At 42.9% G+C, this 21,797-nt stretch overlaps 1 protein-coding gene across 2 annotated transcripts in view; it reads right to left on the reverse strand.

Annotated features, from left to right (window-relative positions):
• Window positions 1-4,134: 4,134 nt before the first annotated feature.
• The window catches only part of WDR75 (WD repeat domain 75), a 33,187-nt gene continuing 15,524 nt past the window's right edge, over window positions 4,135-21,797 (reverse strand). For both annotated transcript variants that reach the window (XM_063116276.1, XM_063116275.1), the window contains 12 exons: window positions 20,411-20,470; window positions 20,188-20,303; window positions 18,925-19,100; window positions 17,398-17,561; window positions 15,055-15,235; window positions 12,430-12,524; window positions 9,006-9,101; window positions 8,070-8,239; window positions 7,025-7,084; window positions 5,843-5,983; window positions 5,647-5,738; window positions 4,135-4,433 (listed from right to left, as the gene is read on the reverse strand). In XM_063116276.1, the coding sequence (XP_062972346.1) occupies window positions 4,226-4,433; window positions 5,647-5,738; window positions 5,843-5,983; window positions 7,025-7,084; window positions 8,070-8,239; window positions 9,006-9,101; window positions 12,430-12,524; window positions 15,055-15,235; window positions 17,398-17,561; window positions 18,925-19,100; window positions 20,188-20,303; window positions 20,411-20,470 (1,559 nt within the window). In that variant the 3' untranslated portion in view covers window positions 4,135-4,225. The remainder of the gene's footprint in view (window positions 4,434-5,646; window positions 5,739-5,842; window positions 5,984-7,024; window positions 7,085-8,069; window positions 8,240-9,005; window positions 9,102-12,429; window positions 12,525-15,054; window positions 15,236-17,397; window positions 17,562-18,924; window positions 19,101-20,187; window positions 20,304-20,410; window positions 20,471-21,797) is intronic.

The following is a 21,797-nucleotide window of genomic DNA, read 5'->3' on the forward strand; positions in this document are numbered from 1 at the left end:
AAAATTGTCACAGGTTTGGGAGGCATAAACGGAGGGAGAAATTATTTATACCGGGTATGAATTCTTTATAGCATGTCTCAGTGTTTCATAAATACAGGTTTAAAAAGTAACTGGATAATTGCCGACATGAGGCCTATTTCAAACTGTACAAATCTTTCCTACCACTGTGAGGGAAAATAAAGCTCTTGGAACTTCATGAAGAGTTTTAAAAAGCACAGCTGAAGTCTATGTATTTATTGCATTATTAGTTAACAAGGTACAAGAAGGTAGAAACTTATAGTCATCCATTCCCCCTCCCCCAAAAAATATTGCCTTGAAGTCTGCTGCTTTTCAGGATCAAAGTAGAACATGTAAAGCATTTATTAACTTATAAAACATTTATTAAAACACATTCTTCACACTTCGGGGAAGGGGGAACATGCGTAATGACTGTAAGAGGTTTTCCTGCATGGTAAGCTTAACATAGGGTGACCATATGAAAAGGCGGACAGGGCTCCTGTATCTTTAACAGTTGTATAGACAAGGGAAGTTCAGCAGGTGTCATTTTTACAAATGGAGAACCTGGTGAAATTCCCTCTTCATCACAACATTTAAAGCTGCAGGAGGTATACTAGAGTGACCAGATTTAAAAGAGGGCAGGGCACCTGCAGCTTTAACTGTTGTGATAAAGAGGAAATTTCACCAGGTTCTCCATATATACAAATGGCACCTGCTGAACTTCCTTTTTCAATACAACTGTTAAAGATACAGGATCCCTGTCCTCCTTTTCATATGGTCACTCTACTTAACAGCACAAGCCTATGCATGTTTACTCAAAAGTAAGTCCCATTGTCTGTTCATATATGTTTATTCAGAAATCAGTCCCAATTTGATAGGATTTATTCCCAAGTAACAGAGCAATTCTACCAATTGGGTCAGGGTGCTCCATTGTTAGACCTCAAAAATCCAAAGCTGTGCCAGTCCAATGGACGGAAGATGATGAAGAAAAAGAATCGTCTCTTCTTCTTCCTTCTTCCCCTTCTTCAAACCTATTGATGTCAACACAGAACTTGACATCAATAATTCTACTGATATATTTCTAATTCCTTTGAGGTACTTATATCTGTATTGGACTCAAATATATTAACTTCAACAAGATTTTTGTGTAATTCTTCAACAAGGAGTACAAGGGTTCCTATAGTGCTTTTTTGCATTTGTTTGTTTTTCCCTACATTGCTGAGAGTTGTAGGACTAAACATGCATAGGATTGCACATAATTGAGAAGCAGAAAAACAATTCTCCTGTGTTGGCACCACAAAAATTGGACTGAGAGACCTTCTGCATGTGGAGAGTTTCCAGTCCCGTTTGCTCTTGCCGAAGGCAGATCCTGATACAACTCCATCTCAAACCAACATATTCTAGTGTAGTCTGGAGTTCCCATTGACACCATAGGCTCCTGCAGAAGTAATTGGTTTATGGGTTATGTTCCTGAGGGCTACAGCCAGAAACTGTTCTTAGTACAATACACACCACTGTTTAGCCTTCTGAGATTACAATGTGCTCGCATGGAGATTTATAAAGTTCTTTTTTCTTTTACACATGCTGCTCTAAAACATGACTTGTAGCTTTTGTAAGTATTGAAGGGGATTAGTCTTGGACAAATTCCAGCTGAAGTACTTTAGGGCTGTCTGCCTAAATCTCCCTGGCAGTTACAACTGGAGATGGGAGCCATTCTTGTTTGAGAGCAATATGAGAGCAGTCGTTCAAACGCCATTTCAAATTACGGTTTAGTTCTTTTTTTTTTTTTTTGAAAGAGAGAGAGAGAGAGAGAGAGAAAGGGAGCACCTCTGTGCGAACTACCTGTATCAGGTACTTTAACAAAGAAAACCTTTTGCCCACACCTCACAATTTGTTAAGAAAGAACAGAAAGCAGAGAGTAGGAATAAATGGTACATTCTTACAGTGGAGGGAAGTAACTTGTTCATAAATGATCTGGAATTAGGAGTGAGCAGTGAAGTGGCCAAGTTTGCCAACATCAAATTATTTAAGGTGGTTAAAACGAAAAGGAATCTCTCCAAGCTGAGAGAGTGGGCATCCAAATGGCAGATGCAGTTCAATGTGAGTGATGCACATTGGGACAAAAAAAAAACACCCAACTTCAAGTATAACCTGATAGGATCTGAGCTGGTGGTGACCGACCAAGAAAGAGATATTAGGGTTGTGGTGGACAGCTCAATGAAAATGCCAGCCCAGTGTGCGGTCACTGTAAAGAAGGCAAACTCCATGTTAGGCATTATAAGAAAAGGAATTTAGAATAAAACTGCCAGTTCCATACTGCCTTTATACAAATCTATGGTGCGATCACACTTCGTATACTGTGTAGTTTTGGTCACCACACCTAAAAAAAGATACTGTAGAGCTGGAAAAAGTGCAGCAAAAGGCAACTAAAATGATCAAGGGGCTGGAGCATCTCCCCTATGAGGGAAGGTTACAACAGCTGGGATTGTTGAGCTTGGGGAAAAAGGAGGCTGAGGGGAGACATGATGGAGGTGTACAAAACTATGCATGGCGTGGAGAATATGGATAGGGAGACATTTTTCTCCTTTTATAATAGTAGAGTCCGGGGTCATCCTATGAAGCTGATTGGTGGGAAATTCAGGATAAATAAAAGGAAGTACTTCTTCACACAGCGCCTAGTTAAATTATTTAATTCACTACCACAAGATCTAGTGATGGGCATGCTTCACAGAGACCTGGCTGGGAGATGACAGTGGCCCCGACATGGGCCCAGGGCCTCCCAGCTGGGTACTGTGTTAGTAAGCAGGTGAGGGAAAGTGGGCAGGGGGCATGGAGTAGCTGTGGTTTACAAAGATAATCTTAACCTGACCGGAGTTCCTGTCCGGAAATTGAAGCACATTGAGCGTGTGTACGTGAGTCTGAAGACCAGGGATAGACTAGGGGTTCTGTTAGTGTACCGGCCACCCCGCTGCCTACCAGACTCCCTGGCCGAGCTCACAGAACTGGTCTCGGAGCTGGTGTTGGAGTCGCCCAGGCTTTTGTCCTGGGCGACTTCAATATTCCATTCGAGACCAGTTTGTCAGATGCAGCTCATGAGTTCATGGCATCCATGACAAACACGGGCCTATCTGAATTGGTCTCCGGACCCACACATTCAGCAGGTCACACCCTTGATCCTGTTTTCAGTTATGAACACACGGATCTGTGGGCGGAGATGTTAAATACCTCTGCATTGTCATGGTCAGATCATTTTCTGGTCAGCCTTAATATCACAGCTACTATCTGCCCCTGCAGGGGTGGCGAACCCATTAAGATGGTCCACCCTTGAAGGCTGATGGATCCTCTTGGATTCCAGAAAGCCTTAGAGGGTTCTATGGCTGGTATTGGCGATGATCCTATAGAAGCCCTAGTCAATAGATGGAATCGAGACCTGACTAGGGCTATCGACATGATTGCCCCCAAATGTCCTCTCTGACCCGCTTCTAACCGAGCACCTTGGTATACCCTACCTCGATCCAGAGGGAGAGGTGGGTAACAAATAAATATTGTATTATTATTATTATTATTATTATTATTATTATTATTATTATTATTATTATTATTATTATTATCCAGAAGATCTATCTTGAGACAATGTTTTTCTGCTGAAAGTTTTTGAGCAGGCTGCTATTTCCAGAGTTAATAAATGACCTCTCAACTTAGTTACTCATTTGACCCCTGCTGTCTCTGCTTGACAAAAGTGGATTTGTTTTGTGTCTCATATTTCAAAATTCTGCCTCAGGCATCCTTGGACATCATAGGAATGTGGATTAACATTTAACACAGTACGTCTGCTTTCATCTTGAGTACAGACTCCTCATACTAAAACTTTAAACTGCTTTTTAAAAAAAGCACTAGTGGACAAATGCTTCCCATTTCTACAGCAACTCTAATTTAAAAACATTAACTCTTTGTAATACATTCTGTCTACCAATTAGACCTTGCCCATAATCTAAATGTAGAAGTATGCAATCGTTCTAAACTAAATCCAAACTAAGTCACCACAAAGCTTCCGTTTACGTAAAAATACTCACTTCAAAGAGTTCACTGTAGAGAACTTAAATTACATTTATGCCAAAAGACTGAAGACGTGTCCTGGAAAAGCAACAACCTTTTATTTAAAAGCACGAACATCTTATTAAATTATTGGTAAGAAATACAAAAATATGCAGTCCACAATACTCCATGTCTAGAGAGCTGACGCCCAGCTGTAGTCCAGTTTTCTGATTTTACGCAGTTCTCTTTCCTGAGCTTTTGATAATTTGGGTATAATGTCCCCCAAACATTCTGTTGCTTCAGAAGCCTCCGGGTGAACTTCAGTTAAGTCCACTTCTTCCTCGGATTCATTCTCTGCATTGTCGCTTTCCATTTCAACTTCATCAGAAACTTCACCAGTGCTGTAAAAAAAAAGAAAAGAAATGCTGTTCCATCAAGGGTGAGCTATTCCACCTGCTCCCCTCCCCCCCCCCCCACCTGGAGGCTTTAAAAGCAAGGCTGGAGCTGAAGGGAGGCGCTGCTTCAGGGGGAGAAACGCTGTTCCAACCAAGCTTTCTTTTCTTTTTATCTTCCTATCTGGTTTGTTTTGCTGTGAACTTGTATTTAGTATATTTTTGAGTATTATTGTGATGTTGCTGATTAGTATATTGTTAAATATTGTTGTAGTTCTAATTTTTGTAAACCGCCCAGAGAGCTTCGGCTATTGGGCGGTATAAAAATGCAATAAATGAAATGAAATGAAATGAAAGGACCAATAGAAATGTGCATTTGAGAGCCATTTATTAGCCCATCAGCCATTATCACCCATTTATTGTGGGGATTACAGACATTTTGCTCAGCTCATAAAACACAAAAAGTAGAAGCCCAATGTGTTCTGCTGCAGGGATGTTCCACAAAGACTGTTCTCATCTTCTTAAAGAGTTTTCTGAATATATTAAATAAGCCTTAGCACAAAAGGGGCATGGAATTCCTCAAAAGAATGAATATTCTCCATACATGTCATGGACCAGCATTATAAGGATCACTAGAAGAGTGATCTGAATGAGAGGAGGTTAGCAAGGAGACAGGATCTGATGCGATGAGAGGAATTGAGATTTTCAACACACTCCCACACAAAGAAAAGACTGTTTGTATATTCAAAGCTAGCATGACTGAGAAAAGTCTAGAAAATAATTCTTGACATGCCAATGTTGTTTTTATAGGTAGCATTTTATGGGGGAGGGGGAGCATTTAGCATGTGCCTTGTAAGTTAACTGAGGTAACATAGGCCCCATTCAGAAGACACCTTAAACCATGGCTTTAACCATGCTGGTTAAGCCAGGCCGTTTTCAGAAGACACCTTAAACCACGACTTTAACCATGGTGAATAAAGCAAAAAGCCTTATCCGCCGTGGTTAAAGCCATGGTTTAAGGTGTCTTCTGAACAGGCCGGGCGTTTGCCTCAAATCACTGGGACTAATATAGTAACACAATAACCTGTGTTTGTATCTTATAGAAATACATTAATTTACATCCAGAATTATGAACATGCCAGGCAGGCTCCCATCTCAAACAAAATATGAGAAAAAGATTTTAATATTCTACAATTGAAAGACCAGACTGCGGATTTCTTACCTTTTGCTTGTTTTAGATACCAGCAGTGAGTTAACAAAAATAGGACACAGGAAAGAGGCGGATGGTAAGACATGGGCTGGAGTGTGAAGCAGCTGGGGAGATAAAAAAAAAGGAGAGATTCAACAAAATGGAAACTTTATTAAGAGGTCCATTCACCGTGAATACTTTTTTGAACACGCGTTACGTTTTCTCTTACTTCTTTGACAGCAGGTGACTCTTGTGCCAAGTTGCTCTGTGTTGCTACTCGCCCAGTTTCTGCAGCTTCTTTTGTTTGTTGCCGGTGCTTTCCCAGGAGCAGGTAAAAAGGTGTCATGGAGAAACTCTCCTCAACTGCTAACTAAGAAGTGGTGATGGAGAAAACACACCAAATTAGAAAAACAACGCATATGAAAGAGATATGAGAAAGAGAGAGAGAGAGAGAGAAATTCCTAATGATGTTTCCAAATGAAAACTTTGCAGCAGACAGCCACAAAATACGAATGGGCATGGATTAAATAACCCTTCCCCAACCTGGTGACCTGCACACGTGTTGGGATTACAACTCCTAGCATCCCCCCGGCAGCATGGGACTCCCTGACAAATTTTGGGAGTTGTAGCCTAACATATCTGAAGGGCACCAGGCTGGAAAGACTGGTTTAAATTATCAGAATTTGGCCCTGATAGCTTCTTACATAGTGGACTCAAGGACTGGCTTGCACGTTCGGCATGGGTAAAGTAAGCCATTATGGCTTCTCTCCCTGCTCCTGCAGCACAGGTTGGCATGTTGTCCAAACCTGGTGCGTGGTGCAGTGGGGGTGGCATCGTACCCACTCCACAACCCCTACTGCATGTTGTGAGTTGTAGGGTGTGTATGAAGCCACCCCCACTGCCTGCTGAGTTCGGACGACACGCCAACTCACGCTGCAGTCCAGGTAATTATGTAAAGAACCGGCAGCTGTGGAGGCAGGGGGAGAAGCCACGATGCGTTCTTTTGCCCCTGTGATTGTGCGAACCCAGCCAATGAGTCCTTTTTTAGTTACATAGGAAGCCAAATAATTCAACAGAACTATTACAACCTGTGGTTTGAAAAGTTAAGGCTACAGATCTGTATGAAGAGAGGCAAAATTATTGACAGAGATGTAAAGTTACTCCTGGGCATCTCTGAAAATGGGGATCTGTGACAGCGTTGATGGGATAGCTTGGATCCAAGGATCTGCTCAGGGGTGGTAATTGATCATGCCCCTGGTGTATCAGCAGTCCCCAGGGCTGTACTGGATGGCACTCTGAACTGGATTTTTAATTTAGGACAAGGCAGTATTTTTAATCCAGGATAGTTCAGACAGAGCTCACAGAGTGGATTTCTTTGCTAAATCCCCTTAGCTCCTTTAAAAGCAATTACCTGTCTGCTGGAAGGCGTAAGTCTTTCTTCTGGGGACTTTGTACTAAACGTCATCAATTCCTAAACGTTCAGAATGAGAAAACAAGTTGACTGTGTGAAAAACTTGTTAGGATTTTAACGAACCTTTAAAAAATGGCACAGAATTCAAAGTATTTATTTTGAAGCACATGCCATAAAAAATTATCAACTTAAATAGCACATGTTCATTAAAAGAAAACCCAGAAGGGATATATAATGAAGTATCTCCCTTCCTAGTGACATGTCAAGAACAGCTTTTCCTCTTGACCATGAAGTAATATATTTTGGGGAGGCAGTTAATTGCTTCAAGGGGGTTAGACCTGGCTAGTTGGCCATCAGTGATCTAGACAGATATTGCCTACTCCACTTCTCTGCTCCCTTTGACAGCTGAATTATAAAAGGAGGCACTGAAAAAAAAAAGCTGGGGAACGAGTGATGGTCCTTCCAAAGTGCATTGGTGGAAGGGCAGTCACTGGCGAGATTGTGAAGAGCAAGTGGCACGGGCTTTTTGGTCGCACCTAGCAAGCGACTTTGTAGCGCAAACACGATAAAACTCAGGATAAAATTAGTCTCCCAGATTTGGATGACATGACAACCCATGAACAAGCCTAAAACAAGCCATGGGGTTCTTTGTGTGGCTTGGTCATGAAAAATAATCCACCCCACAGAAGATGCACTGGATTGGGACAACACGGCAACCCACCATGACTGGGTGCTCATGGTGGGCGGTTGCGCCATGCAAACCCAGTCAATGTCATCCAGCAAGAAGGCAGGAGAGAAACAAACCAGAAACACGGAAAACAAGCCATGTTTACAGCAACAAGCCATGGTTAACATAAACCATGGCTTAGTGTTACATGTGAACACAGCCCTGGTCTTTTGTCCTAGCTTACAGTGCTCTTGGGAGGATGAATGATAGTACACTGAAATTGTGTACATCAATGAATAACACTACACTCTTCCATCCTGACCTGCCAGTAGCTCTTTACAATGCTGTTCTAGATCATTAAAAAAAACAAATACTTACATGTGTTTCAGTCAGGAAGTAAAACTGAGACTGGCTTAGCCACTGATATTTTTCTGAGCTGATACATTCAGGCACATCTCTTGGAACAAAGACAGCCCACCGGACTCTTCCTCTGCAGACCTTTCTCTGGATACATAAGGGCTGCGGCTCACTGGGTTTAAACACGAATACTAAGGAAAGGAAGAGGACATTAGTCCTTAAAAACAACCCTCTCCACTATTTCACTTCTGTGACTGAGAGTCACTGAATCACAAAATCATACCGGAATGATACATTCTCACACTGTAATGGGGCCTATATAAATCTAGGCATAATAAGCTGGTCCTCTATCTACAGGGTGCCACAACTGAGATGCGTCACAGTAGGCCTAGTTCTCAGTGAGGTGGTAAACTTGTGACTAGGCAATACCACCTCAATGGCCTGGTTCAGACAACACGCTAAACCATGCTGCTTAACCACAAAATGGTTAACGGAACGCATGCATTCCATTAACCATTTTGTAGTTAAGCAGCATGGTTTAGCGTGTTGTCTGAACCAGGCCAATGAGAAATAGGCACACTGTGGGAAAAGAACAAGAAGGAAATCCTGCAACGAACATCGTTTCTTTCTAGAAGCCTTAAACCTTTTGGCGACAACCACCAAGGCATCCAAAAGGAATTTACAACGAACTCTGAATTGTATATTATCATCCACTTGATGTATCCCTAAAGAGATAAAAGGTGCCTGCGAGAAGGCGAGGATGGGAAACATTCTTTCAGTGAACTTCTTTTCATGAACTTGTCTTAAGATCCAAGCCATGGTATAGTTTCCACGTGGACAGAATCAGCCTATTTTAAGATTGTTTTAAGTGGCTTTCAAGTCTATTTTCTGAGCCAGTCTGGTTTCATAGCTCTGGCCAGTCCCTCTTGACAAAAAGAAAGAAGCCTTTATGCTCACCGTCTGAGTATTCCGAGTTCCACGAAATGGCGGCAATGTTTTCAGACAGGCCATCAGGTTGCAGAATGATGACATTTAACTGGGCACTCCATTCCACTGAAAAACCAAAACAGCCAGATATGAAAGAGAACTGCAGACTCTCCAAAGGAGTTGTTTTGCTAGGAAAGACCGTGAAGATGTGCAACCAACTGAAACCTAGCTTTTCAGACAAAGTACTGTTGAAAGAGTGCAAGAGACAGAGAGAGACCACACACACACAAACCAGCGGGCCCACAGGGTCAAACTGCCCTGCATGACTTTGAGTAAGCCCACAGGGGATAGTCAAGACTCCCTATTGTACTTTTCAGCCCGTCCAATGCTGGATCTTGGTGTAAAAGCATTTTCTTGCTGGATGTGTTCCAATAAAAAAGGATATATTCATGCCTTTCCTATCAAGGGCTCTTGTAGCCCTTGAATGCCGGCTTCTGGGACAGTGGGCTCAAGCATCTCTTTAGCCATCCCAGAGACAGAATGCTAAACAAGAACCCTCATCTGTTTGGCAAGGTGTATCTGTTCCTTTTCAGAGTTAGAGTTCAGATCCATAAAATGATGGTAGATGTCAAGAACACGAGGCAGACAAAATAATTTGGCAACTAGACCTTTTAAAAAAGGGGTGGGCAACATCTGGAGGTCAATTTTGTCGTGTCCCCCCACAAGAATCCCCCCTCACTACACAGCAGGAGCATGCTGTTGATTTAAAATAGGGTGCCTACTATCAGCTTCGGCTGATACGCCAGCTGCGCCCCTTCCTAGAGTTAGAAGACCTAAAGAAGGTAGTGCACGCACTGGTAACTTCGAGGCTTGACTTCTGCAATGCGCTCTACATAGGGCTACCTTTGTGCCTAGTCCGGAAACTTCAATTAGTTCAAAATATGGCAGCCAGGTTGGTCACCGGTACACCTAGGGGTGACCACATTACACTAGACTTAAAATCTCTTCACTGGCTGCCAATTAGTTTCCGGGCAAAGTATAAAGTGTTGGTTATCACCTTTAAAGCCCTACCTGTGGGATCGCCTTCTCCCGTACGATCCACCCTGCACACTCAGGTCCTCTAGGAAGAATTTCCTTCAGCCAGCCAAAATTAGACTGACAGGTATTACCCAGAGGACCTTCTCTTCTGCTGCTCCCAGACTGTGGAATGGCCTGCCGGAGGAGATTCGTGAGCTTAACAGTCTTTTAGCATTTAAGAAAGCTATAAAGACCGATTTCTTCTGGTGGGCCTATCCAGTGGAATTTTAGGATGACTTTAGTATGCTTTTAGTATGTTTTTAGGATGTTTAACAATGTATACTATGTTTTTAATCAGTATTTTATACTTACTGTTGTTCCCCGCCTCGATCCAAATGGAGAGGCGGGCAAGAAATAATAATAATAATAATAATAACAACAACAACAACAATAATAATATGCACGATTCCCACATTTTGTTTTACAGAAAAAATGTGGAATTTGAACTACCACATTTCAGCAGCTGCAAAAAAAAGGGCGGCGGTGTGTGTGTGTGCATGTGTTACCAATGCATTTTAAAACATGCTAGAATTTTTTTTTAAGCTTTTATTTACATCTATAAAAACTAGAAACTCTTATCCATGAAATGCAAGTATTTACAGTTCTAGGATTTCAGCAATAGCCAGCAAGTGACACTGAAGTATGCTGGCTCTATGCTGTGGAACAGAAATCACATGCTGATCACCATAAGCAGCATTCACTCTACTTAGGTCAATTGTCAGGAAAAGATCAGTCATCTTGCCAAACTGGAACTCAATATATTCCATCACTGCAGCTTCAGGTTTTGAACTCATGTTTGGGAATGGATGTAACTCTACTATTCCAGATCCATCTTTTTAGGATGGTAGAAAGAGTTAAGAAAATCCTAGAATAGGCTTAAGAAAATGGAAACAGTTTCCTCCCAGTTCATGGCGTAAACTCACATTCTTCTTGGACTGAGAATAGTTTTTAGGTGAACCCTATTATCCAATTCTTATCCCATATTTTCCTCTGGTATGATCCTCTTGCTCGCTCAGGAAGTCAAGGGCGAACCTGTTCTGTGTCTCACTGCTAGTAGAGGTTCAATTGGTGGCCATGCAGAGAAGACCTTTTTCATGGCAACCAGGGGATGGACCACTTATGACCTGGGATAAACTGGCCCTCTTGACAACATTTAGCAAGCTAGACTGTTTCATGCTGACATGCTTGTGGTATGTTCAGTTACTGATTTTTTAAAATTTGTAAATCTGTTCAATTTGTTGTATTGTTGATATATTTTTTTAAATGGTCTTTTTTGGAAACTTTTTTATTTAAACATATTTAAAATTCCATTGCCATTTATTTGTAATAGTGTTTCTTCCTTCATCACTGCAGCTGTTAAGTGAAGCGTAGCCAAAGGCAGGCTAAAATGGGCTGTGCTACAATTTTGCTGATGTTTAAATAATTATCCACCTACATGTTTGATGCTAGATGAGCAATTACTCTACATACTTTTTTGGGTTGTTTTTAGAGAGAAGGCAACGCCTGACCTTTTGATGAAATATGTGGCTGCTACAGATTAATGTAATACCTTTTCATTAGCATTTTGTTTCTTGTGGAGATGCAAGTCCTGTTTAATTTAAGTGTTATATTAACAAAAAGAAAAGGAAAAAGCATATGTACACATTTTTCTTGTTTGAATGTTTCAGTGCAAAAACATGCGTAAGTGCCCTCAATAAATACAAGCTTCAATTCAATTAAATTCCATGTGTCCAGTTGATGTTTAATGTTAATAGTCATGGTATAATATTGCTTGGTCCGGTTTCCACGTCACAGCGACAATTCCTGGGTTGTTTAACCCAGAAATTGCAGGGACGGGTGGACGGTGAGAGCGGTGTGTGAACAGTGCGCTAGCAGTTTCCACTTTTAATCAACAACCTAGGAATGTGTGAACCTGGATACTCCATGTTATATATGGGTTAAACAACCCAACAATAAACCATGGGCAAGTTCCTTCGTTGTTGATTAAAAGCAACCCAGGAATTACCACTGCGATGTGCAAACCAGATCATATTGTTATGAAGTCATTTTTAAAAGTGCATTTTTAAAACCTATTAACTGCCTACTGATGATGAATCAGTATGAAATAGTTCTGCATAGCTGACAATTAATGAGGGGGAATATGGCCTGTTATTCTTTATCAAGTAAATACACCATGGGTTAACAATACCATATAACTGTACACGATTACTAAAATGGGTTGGTTCCAATGGCCAGAACATTTGAGATCAAAACTACAACCATTTGGCGTAAGCTGAAATATATAACAATCACTTTCTTGGGTTTTGTCAGAACGGCCAATTTTTAAAACGTCAAGGAAGAAAGAAGAACCACACAGAAGAAGGCTAAATGGACTTACATGCACAGCTCAGCAAATTCCAGCAGCACAAAAAGCCAGAACTGGTGGTGCCCAGAAGGTATTTGGAACAACTTAGTCTCCCGAAACATAGGCTTCTGGAAGAATAAATGGCAAAGGCAAAGTTAATTAGCTTTTAGTCTTATCTGTGCGGTTTATCCCTGCAGAGTCACCATCATCTGACCCAAGCCCAGGTCACTTCAGGCAGCCATTTTGGCCACTTCACCTTCCAGGGTTGGAATTGTTGTAGTAGGTAGGTGTGCACAACGACTTTCCTTCACTTTAGAATCATAGAATAGTAGAGTTGGAAGAGGCCTACACGGCCATCAAGTCCAATCCCCTGCTCAATGCAGGAATCCACCTCAAAGCATCCCTGACAGATGGCTGTCCATCTGCCTCTTGAAGGCCTCTAGTGTGGGAGAGCCCACCGCCTCCCTGGATAACTGGTCCCATTGTCGTACTGCTCTAATGGTCAGGAAGCTTTTCCTGATGTCCAGCCAGAATCTAGCTCCCTCTAACTTGAGCCCATTATTTAAGCGGCATGAGCCTGTCATTTTGCTTCCCCCTCTCCCATAGACTGACTAGTCACTATCCCAATTCCTTATACGACCTTCTACATGTTTTATACTTTTATGCTAACTTGAGGAATTAATGTAATTTTAAAATGGAAAACTAAGCGCACTTGTGGTTCATTATAGTACTGAGACCACCCACATATAAAAAAGGTGAGCCCCCCCCATAGCCCAATGAAAAAAGGAGACAAAGTCCTGGTTCGGACGGTAACGGGGGTGAAAGAAGCCATTGTGACTTCTCCCTCCTCGTCACGCGCAACTGTAATTTGCTTAACTACCCATGCTGCAGCACAGGTAATTATGCAAATTCCGGCCACGTGTGGGGGCAGGAGAAGCCAGTCTCAGGATGTTCATATAGAAAGATAGTTTTATTCCCTGAAGTAGCCCGATATGTTTTGGTCCATTATCATATATTTGGGCTTCTTCACTTCAGGAGTTTACATTTCTAAAAATTGCCTGCAGAGATCTCTGGCTCCAAGATGAATCCAATGACTGGTCATTTTTCAGAGATCTCTGCAGTCAATTTGTAGAAATTTAACCCCTGAAGAAGGCCCAAATATAGGGCTGAAACACACTGGGGTAATTCAAGGAATAAAACTAGATATATAATGTTTCAATACCCTGTGACGTTTTCTCTTTTTCCATCAGGTTAGTTTGGACGTTCTCCAGTTTTGTTTGACCCTGGGTCAGCTGTATCAGAACAATGGGAAGGCAATACTGGCATTCAGGCAAACTGGAAATCTAAGCATTAAGACTGGTCAGTCTTCCTAGCCCTGCACCAAGCAACCTTTGCCTCTTTTCACGTCACTCTCACAAGTCAACTGTGTGTCTACAGACTCTGGAACAGTTCTATTTTATGGACACACAATCTTGACCAGCGGGATTTGCCCTGCCCCTTTGCAACCAGGTAAATGTTTACTTTGCATAGTCAGGACCAAGAGAGGCGTTTGATGGACAAATTGAAGAGCAGCAGTTTCCCAGTAAGCCATTCTGTTGCAATCCACTAAAGGTAACAGTGGTGCAGGCAGGTGGCTAAAAAGGCAATGCAAGATGTTTCTATCAATTCCAGAAGTTTCCTGAAACCATCTTCCAGACAGGAAGGTAAGTCAGCAGTAATTGGCTTGCGACCAGGGGTAAAAAGTGCAAGGCATTCAAAGCTGACTGGGGTAGTGCGGGTGACGTATACACCACCACCTGCAAGGGATGCTGTTAATTTACCTATTTAAAAATGGACACTGCTGCACAAGCAGTGTCAATACGAGGAGACGAGGGCCAGAACCCAATGGGACAGCTTACATGCTCAGAAACACTCATGTAGCCAGATGTCTTTACAGAGGCCGTTTCTACACCTGCCTTTTGTTCCTGGATCATCCCTGTGTGTCCAAATGATGCACAGGGGATCCTGGGGGAAGGCAGGGACAATCCCTCCATTTTTCTGGGATAACCCTTAGGTGTAGAAAGGGCCAAAGTTTTCACCATAGCAGTTCTTACAGACGTGGGAAGCCAGTGGTTAATTTTAAAGAGGCGTTGCCTCCAAAGCTGTAGAAATGAAAACCAAGGAGAAAACCCTGGCTATGCCTACGGTTCCAAAACACATTTAAAAACAGAACTTTAGTACTATAGCCTAGAAGGGCCATTTCATAACATGCTTTATTCTTGCACCTTTCCCACTCCCTCCCCTCATTATCCTTTTTACCTGTTGCACCTCAATTCCTAACCCAAGGGCCTGAACTCTTAAAACACACACACACCTTTCCAGATTAATTTAAGCCAAAATTATGCAATTGCTAGTTTTGTATAAGTTATTCTGGACACAGAAAATCAGTTGATTTTGGCAGAGCTTTGTTCTTATTGACAGATCATGTCCTTAAAAACCAAAGAATTCAGCAAAAGCTTTGAAGGGCCCAGCAGAATTGCTTCTGAAAAGAAAATGCTTAATACTTTAAATTTCGGGAACAGTGAATTTCAAAGGGCTTTAAAAAATAAATAAATTAACAAACACCCCAATTTAAATAAAAATAAAAGTGAAGCAATATAAAAGATCAAAACCACGTACAGTATAGTTCCAGGAGGATGGCAGAAAGTGCATTTTAGATCCCACGTTTCTGAGTCCCACACAGTGACTATTTTGTCAAAGCTAACTGCAAGCAAAGAGCCATCTTCGGAAAAACAGCAATTTGTAGCGTGATAGTTGTGATAGCTTCCTACAAAATCACAGGTCCAGCTTAGGGTTGGGTCTGTTGGAAAAGACGACACATAAGATTAATTAAAAAAAAAAAAAACAGCCCATGAGAATTTTAAGGCAGACCTTGTTAGCTAACTCAAAAACTGTGGTCACCTGCCCCTCGCCTTGCTGGTATGGCTGTTTGACCGAAATTTATTTATTTATTTATTGCATTTTTATACTGCTCAGTAGCTGGAGCTCTCTGGGCGGTTCACAATGCTTTGGACACTGTGGCGGAGTGGGTTCCAAGGAAGCCTTCTACTTGCCTTTCCAATGGCAAAGGGAGGCATCAAGCTTGCCCATCTGGACATGTTGATCAAACGGTGACCAAAGAAGCTCCCCACCCCACCCACCCCCGGCTCCCTTTTCCATGGAAAAGGGAGGCGAAAGGGTTACCTGTATGGGTGCCACAGCTGAGCAGCAACCCAGGAAGCCCCTCACCACCCTTTCATGCTCTAGAACAGAAAAGGCTAGTAGCAGGCTAGGCCCTGTGCTGCCAAGATGCTTCCAAGCTTGGGGGAAGAGAGTGGTGGGATGATCCCCTGCCCAACAATACCAACTGGACAGCAGCAGCACATTTTGTAGAGCAAGCAAAAAAAGTTGGGAGCGTGTAATATGGTTAGCTACGTTAATATCCAAGTTTGTGTGTTCCATTATTTAATAAAACGTTGGAACCTTTTAAAAACCATTAACTTTTATAAATTACATCTTTTTTGCTGACATTTCATTCAACTGCAATTCTGGGATACTAGCCACAAGCATACAGGTTTTTCCTGGTACAGGCTAGACTGCATAGTTTGCGTTACAAGGAAGTGCTTCTCTCTAAAAAAGCTATCACCTTCAAAAGTTAGGGTGTGCCCATCTCAGCTACTTTTCCTGGGATGTGTCCAAGGCCTTGATTAGGGCTCCACTTCTGGACTGTATTGTAGAGTAGTCAGCACCACATTAAAGAGGCACGAAACTCCAGTAATATCTGGATCCCTCCCTGTGCTCAGAAAAAACCCAAAACCCAATTCCCTGACACTTGTAACAGCAGACTGTGCACTTATTCATGAGTAACTGCTCCAGCCTGCTACTTCAAGTGCATAAGGTAAGTTGGAAGGGTAACCCTGTGCTATCCAAAATCTGTTGGGTTTAGAAGCAAAATGGGGTCACCCCAAAATAAGCAAGTCATTTCAACATACTTGGGGGACTCCTTAGATATGTAGAAGTTTGTAAGCTAAAAGAAAGATAAGATAATATTGTAATCCTTCCTGCACCCTCACCCTCAAATGTTCTGACAAAGACTTGTATGAGCTTCCATGGTAGAGGGCAAAGAGATAGGAAAATACTACAGTAACCCATCTCACTGTCTGGAGAGGGAACTTCTGGGTTCTCACTAAATGCCAGAGACAGGAACACCCATCTTTGTTGTGGTCTTTTGTTTGGAGGGGATATTCTGTTGCCCAATCCTACCTACAGGGAAAACCTGGATTTTTCTATTTGTTTTCTATGAGCAGCTCTCATTTCTTCCTTGGAGTTGGGAAAAAAAGAGGATCTAAAGAAACCAGAAGTCAGGCAGGCTGCCTGGTTCATATGTCACGGTAAGCGAAAGTACGCGGGATGGTGCACACTGCTTGATTGCTCCTGCCTGGCTCCTCCTGCCAGTAGGAGTGGCTAAACAAACCAAAGAGACCATTTGTAGTTTGTTACTTTTACGTACAAACTCCCTATTTCTGGCTTGTTGCTTTCCTACCCAGCCAGAACCACAAGCCGGGAATAAACCCTGGCTTATGATTCTGGCTTGTTAGAAAAGTATGAGTGATCGAGTAGCGCCCACCAGCACACTTTCTGGTTCACGATAAGCCAGAATTGCTGAGAGTTCTGGCTTACTGGGATGTGTGAACACAGCCTGTAAATTTAATCTATAGTTGAGAAAGAGAATGTCATGGAAAAAAGCATCTTCAGTCACACTTGAAGATGTCATTTTACTTGAGTTTTGGAAGTCCCATAAAGATCCTTGCTGGTTCCTTAGCTGTCAGTACACAGGAAGGTTTAAGAAACATGCAAATCGAAATCCACAATGTGGATGGAAAAAATCTGCTCTACCATGTTTCAACTCCCTTAATCAAGAAACAAACGGAACAAAAGTTCTCATCTCCAAAGTGAAGACAAACTAACCCTCATCTGACTTACTTTCACCATCATTGTCAACCAGAAGCATCCAGACTTTGAAGTGTCCATCATGACTAGCCGTTACCAACGTTGGTGTTATGTTTTCAGACTCATCTGCGCCCCGGAAACACACAGCCGTGACGCAATCCTCATGTGGCGTATTTATTCTGGTGTTCAGAGTAAAGCTAAAAGAAAGGGAGGGAAAGAGCCTTCTTTATGATGTCAACGGGATTCAATGTGCTTAACTCTGTACTAGACTGCGGTCGAAGTATTTGGATTTGAGCTCTGAGCCTCCATCCCAACAAAGCAAAACAACGAAATAAAAAGCCGGCACAATTACTGGACTGTATATTTTCACTTTTTCAGACTTGGACTTCATGCTATCCTTATCCCCAAATAGAAGGCATTCATTTTGCAATGCTGTCCACCATAAGGGATCAAGCTCTTATGTTCTTTCACAAGATTCACTAATATAAATTGAGCAGTAGGTAGAGAACGCACAAGTGCAGGATTTGGTGGACTTCATCACTGTTAACTAGTGGCTGGCCATACCAGTACCATTAGACCCTGATATATCTATGGCAGATGATCATTGAATTTGGCTGCCACCTACAACTGTCCCCAAATAGCAACACGCAATGTAAATGGCACATACTTCGAGGGAAAAAATCCTGCATCTTTCCACCAGCTCCATAATGTCACCACCACCTGGTTTCTTAGTAACAGTGCAGATAATCGGTATAGGACTACCACCATGTAGTGTATACTGCATAAAGCTACACTTGGCTGGATATACAAGGTAAATGTAAAAAGTGGCTATGGTACTGGGAGCACCAAGGTTGTGCTAACATCTGCAGCCCATACAAAGCTCAGCAGTGCAAAAGCCGCAGAGGTGGCAGAGATGAAGATCTGTTGTGTACATTCCTTGAACTGTTTGGCTGCTGCCACATTGGTGGAGGTCTACATGAAGACTTCTGCTCATGTCGGTTTCCTAAGGGTGTGTTTAGAACGCCACGAAATGGAAGCCAGCCCCCCTTGGGGAGGTACATCACTTGCATGGGATGCTAAGCATGCTGTTAGAAGAACTATGTTGGTGGAAGCTTTCACATGGGCACTGTCCAATGTGACAACAACCACAGAGCAGCAACCACATCACATGGGGTGGCAGTGGTGACCAAAGCAATGTCATGCCACATAACACATCAGTGTAAACATGGAATACTGAGTTTACTCTGATGTCTCAAGACCCACCACTCAATGGTTTATGGCAGTTCTTCCCCAATTTGGTGCCTTCCAGAAGTCTTGGCCTACAACTCCCAGTATTCCTGACCATTGGCCATGCTGGCTCAAGCTGATGGAAGTTGAAGTTCAAAACATCCATAGAGCACCAGGTTTTGGAAGGCTGGTTTAGGGCAACTAAGGTAGAAGAAAGTGGATAGGATAGGGGGCGTTAAAATGATATCAGGAAATATCGTTGCTTTGCAATGTAGTAATTATTGGAACAAGAGAGCTTTCTGTGGATTTGTTTGAAAACTTAAGCACAGGCACCTTTGTGTTTGCTCATCATACGCCCAGAGCTTCATGTACAATTCGAGTTCACTGCAGCTTCCTTGCCGCTGTTCCACAGTAGCCAGCCAGTTGCCCTTGGAATCAAACGCAGCCTTCACTAACTCCACTTGGTTCAGGCCATACTGATGGATAAACTCCTGCTGCACGATATCCAACTGCAAAATTGGTAGAGACACACAGAGAAAGTTCCTGAGCTCGTGTGGATTTGGAGGGCAATTGCGAAAAGAAATGCTTGGCGGCTTCAAAACACAACATGAGGGCATGGAGGGCAAGGGTAGGCATGTGGGAGGGCAAGTAGCGAGACCAAACGTGGGAGAGTTGAGAAGGAGCAGGTCAGACGATGCTCAAATAGTTCAGGAAAGGGCCTGCTGAAGGTGGAGGTGATGGCAGTGTGGCACAAGGACAAGAGGCAGGATGCCTTGATGAAGGCCTGCCTAATGCATGGTTGGGCAACGAGGATGATCAGGGGTCTGGAAACAAAGCCCTATGAAGAGACACTGAAAGAACTGGGCACGTTTAGCCTGGAGAAGAGAAGATTGAGGGAAGACATGATAGCACTCCTCAAATACTTGAAAGGTTGTCACACAGAGGAGGGCCAGGATCTCTTCTCGATCCTCCCAGAGTTCAGGACACGGAATAATGGGCTCAAGTTACAGGAAGCCAGATTCTGGCTGGATATCAGGAAAAGTTTCCTGACTGTTAGAGCAGTATGACAATGGAACCAGTTACCTAGGGAGGTCGTGGGCTCCCCCATACTACAGGCATTCAAGAGGCAGCTGGACAGCCATCAGTCAGGGATGCTTTAAGGTGGATTCCTGCATGGAGCAGGGGGTTGGACGCGATGGCCTTATAGGCCCCTTCCAACTCTACTATTCTATGAGTACATCAGCCTTGCACTTTAGTGCTCACCTGGTAGAGCCTAAAGTGACCAGGAATTCTATTCAGGTGAATGCATAGGATGCCATGCAGGTGAGAGAACTGGCTGGTGGAAAAGGAAAAGATGTCCAGGTTCCTCCTCCGCCAGTCTGCCTGGTTTCCACGCTGGACTGTGGATGCAGGGAAACCGATCCCTCGGCTCCATAGAAGGCCATTTTCTTTTTTTACTAGTTCCCAAAATATTCCGCGTTTCCATGCTGGCTGTAGAGGAGGGGGCTAGTGTGGAAACACAGGCTACCAGCCTCTTGGTAGATTTGTAGCTTTTGTGGGCTTAGTTACAAGGGTGCACTAGATGATCTAACTTACGTTATACAGCTGAGTGTCATTTTGCAGTGAATAGAACTGCAGGTGACCCGGCTTGCCATTCAGAACCAAAGCTTTCGTCCTTGGGTCAACCATCAAACCAGTCTTGACGTTACTGCCTGAAAGAAACGAGACAGTATGAGCTGGAATGTGAATTCATTTGACAAGATGAGAATTTGTTTTTTTTTAAAAAAAAAAAATACACACACAACAAACAACGACATACCTCTGATTAATCCTTGAATTACTGCAGAGACTTTCAAGTGGCTGTGTATGATTACGATTTCTACACGAATTAAAAGAAGTTAACAAGGTTAAGAACGAAGGGTTGCAAAATTTACAACTATTGCTTACAACTGGACAATTCAGAATCTGCGCTAGTCTATAAAACCCTCTATCTATACTTAGGCTGGTCGTCATTGGGCCTGTTCAGAAGACACCTCAAACCCTGCTGGACAAGGCTTTTTGGTTAAGCAGCAGGGTTTAAGGTGTCTTGTGTGATGTGTTTTGCTAAACACACTCACTAACCCCAGCCGGACCAACTGCAGCAGGGTTAGCAGCTCTAACCGTGGCTTAAAGTGTTGTGTGCGACATCACGGCTTGTGGTTAGCGCTAACCCCAGAGAGCCACCGTTTCACTAACCACAGAGCCTGAAGTGTCATCTGAACAGGCCCATTGCTGAATATTTACTTTCCAGTAGCGGCCATAAACTTTTGAACTTAGCAATGTACCAGAGCCAAGAATTTAGGCTTGTTTAGTGTGCAGTTAAAATTTTTTTTTAATGCACAAGCACTCCTTGTTGGCCCATCTGTTTATTTTATTGATTTTATACTGTTTTTATTTTAATTTTCTCCTTCACTTTCAGAATTTTATACTGAAAGGAAAAATATAAAAAAAACCCAAACAAAATAACTGTGTTTTTAAAAAGTCTGATATGTTTGGAATGGAGAGCGCAGTCCAGGCCTGTTTGCCAATCAGCCTGCCCTGCCCAAAGGTTGTGTCCTTTTCAAATGGATTACCAGGGAAATAACAGTGCCAGGCCTCCACAGTTCAACTCACTATGCTTGCCAAGGTGAGGGTGCTGTTGGCCTCTGGCAAGTACTCCAAATCTAGGAACTGTGGAGGTGGGTGGGAACAATCCCAGCAGTTCAGTGGGAACCTCCACTCTCTCCACAGCTTCCAAGTTAGGAGAAAGGTTGGAGGCTATTTGGTTGCTGTGCAGCTGAGGCAACAGCAAGCCCCTTGCCACCCTTTTCTGCACCATTTTAGGAAAGGGTTTGGGCAGGGCGTGGAGCACCTGAGTTGCAGTTCTCTGCTGCCCCTTCCTGCAGAGAAGGGTGGTTGGCCAAAGGGAGGCCCTGGGTCCTGCCAATCATAAGTTTTGGCTTGACCAAAGCCAGCCCAAAACTGTAGGCTTCCGGACCATAGGCGGGCAATAATGAGCAGAGCTAATGCCATTACGTGACACACAGGCATAATGGTCCTGGTATGGAAGGATTGTAATGCTAATTATGGAAACGTGTCCCTTTCCAGCCAAGCCTGATGGGCTTCATATTAAATAGTTTTAATTTTTGTGAAACGCCCAGATAGCTTCAGCTATTGGGCGGTATAAA

Source organism: Elgaria multicarinata, chromosome 2 (assembly GCF_023053635.1).
Source record: "Elgaria multicarinata webbii isolate HBS135686 ecotype San Diego chromosome 2, rElgMul1.1.pri, whole genome shotgun sequence".
Classification (NCBI taxonomy): Eukaryota; Metazoa; Chordata; class Lepidosauria; order Squamata; family Anguidae; genus Elgaria; species Elgaria multicarinata.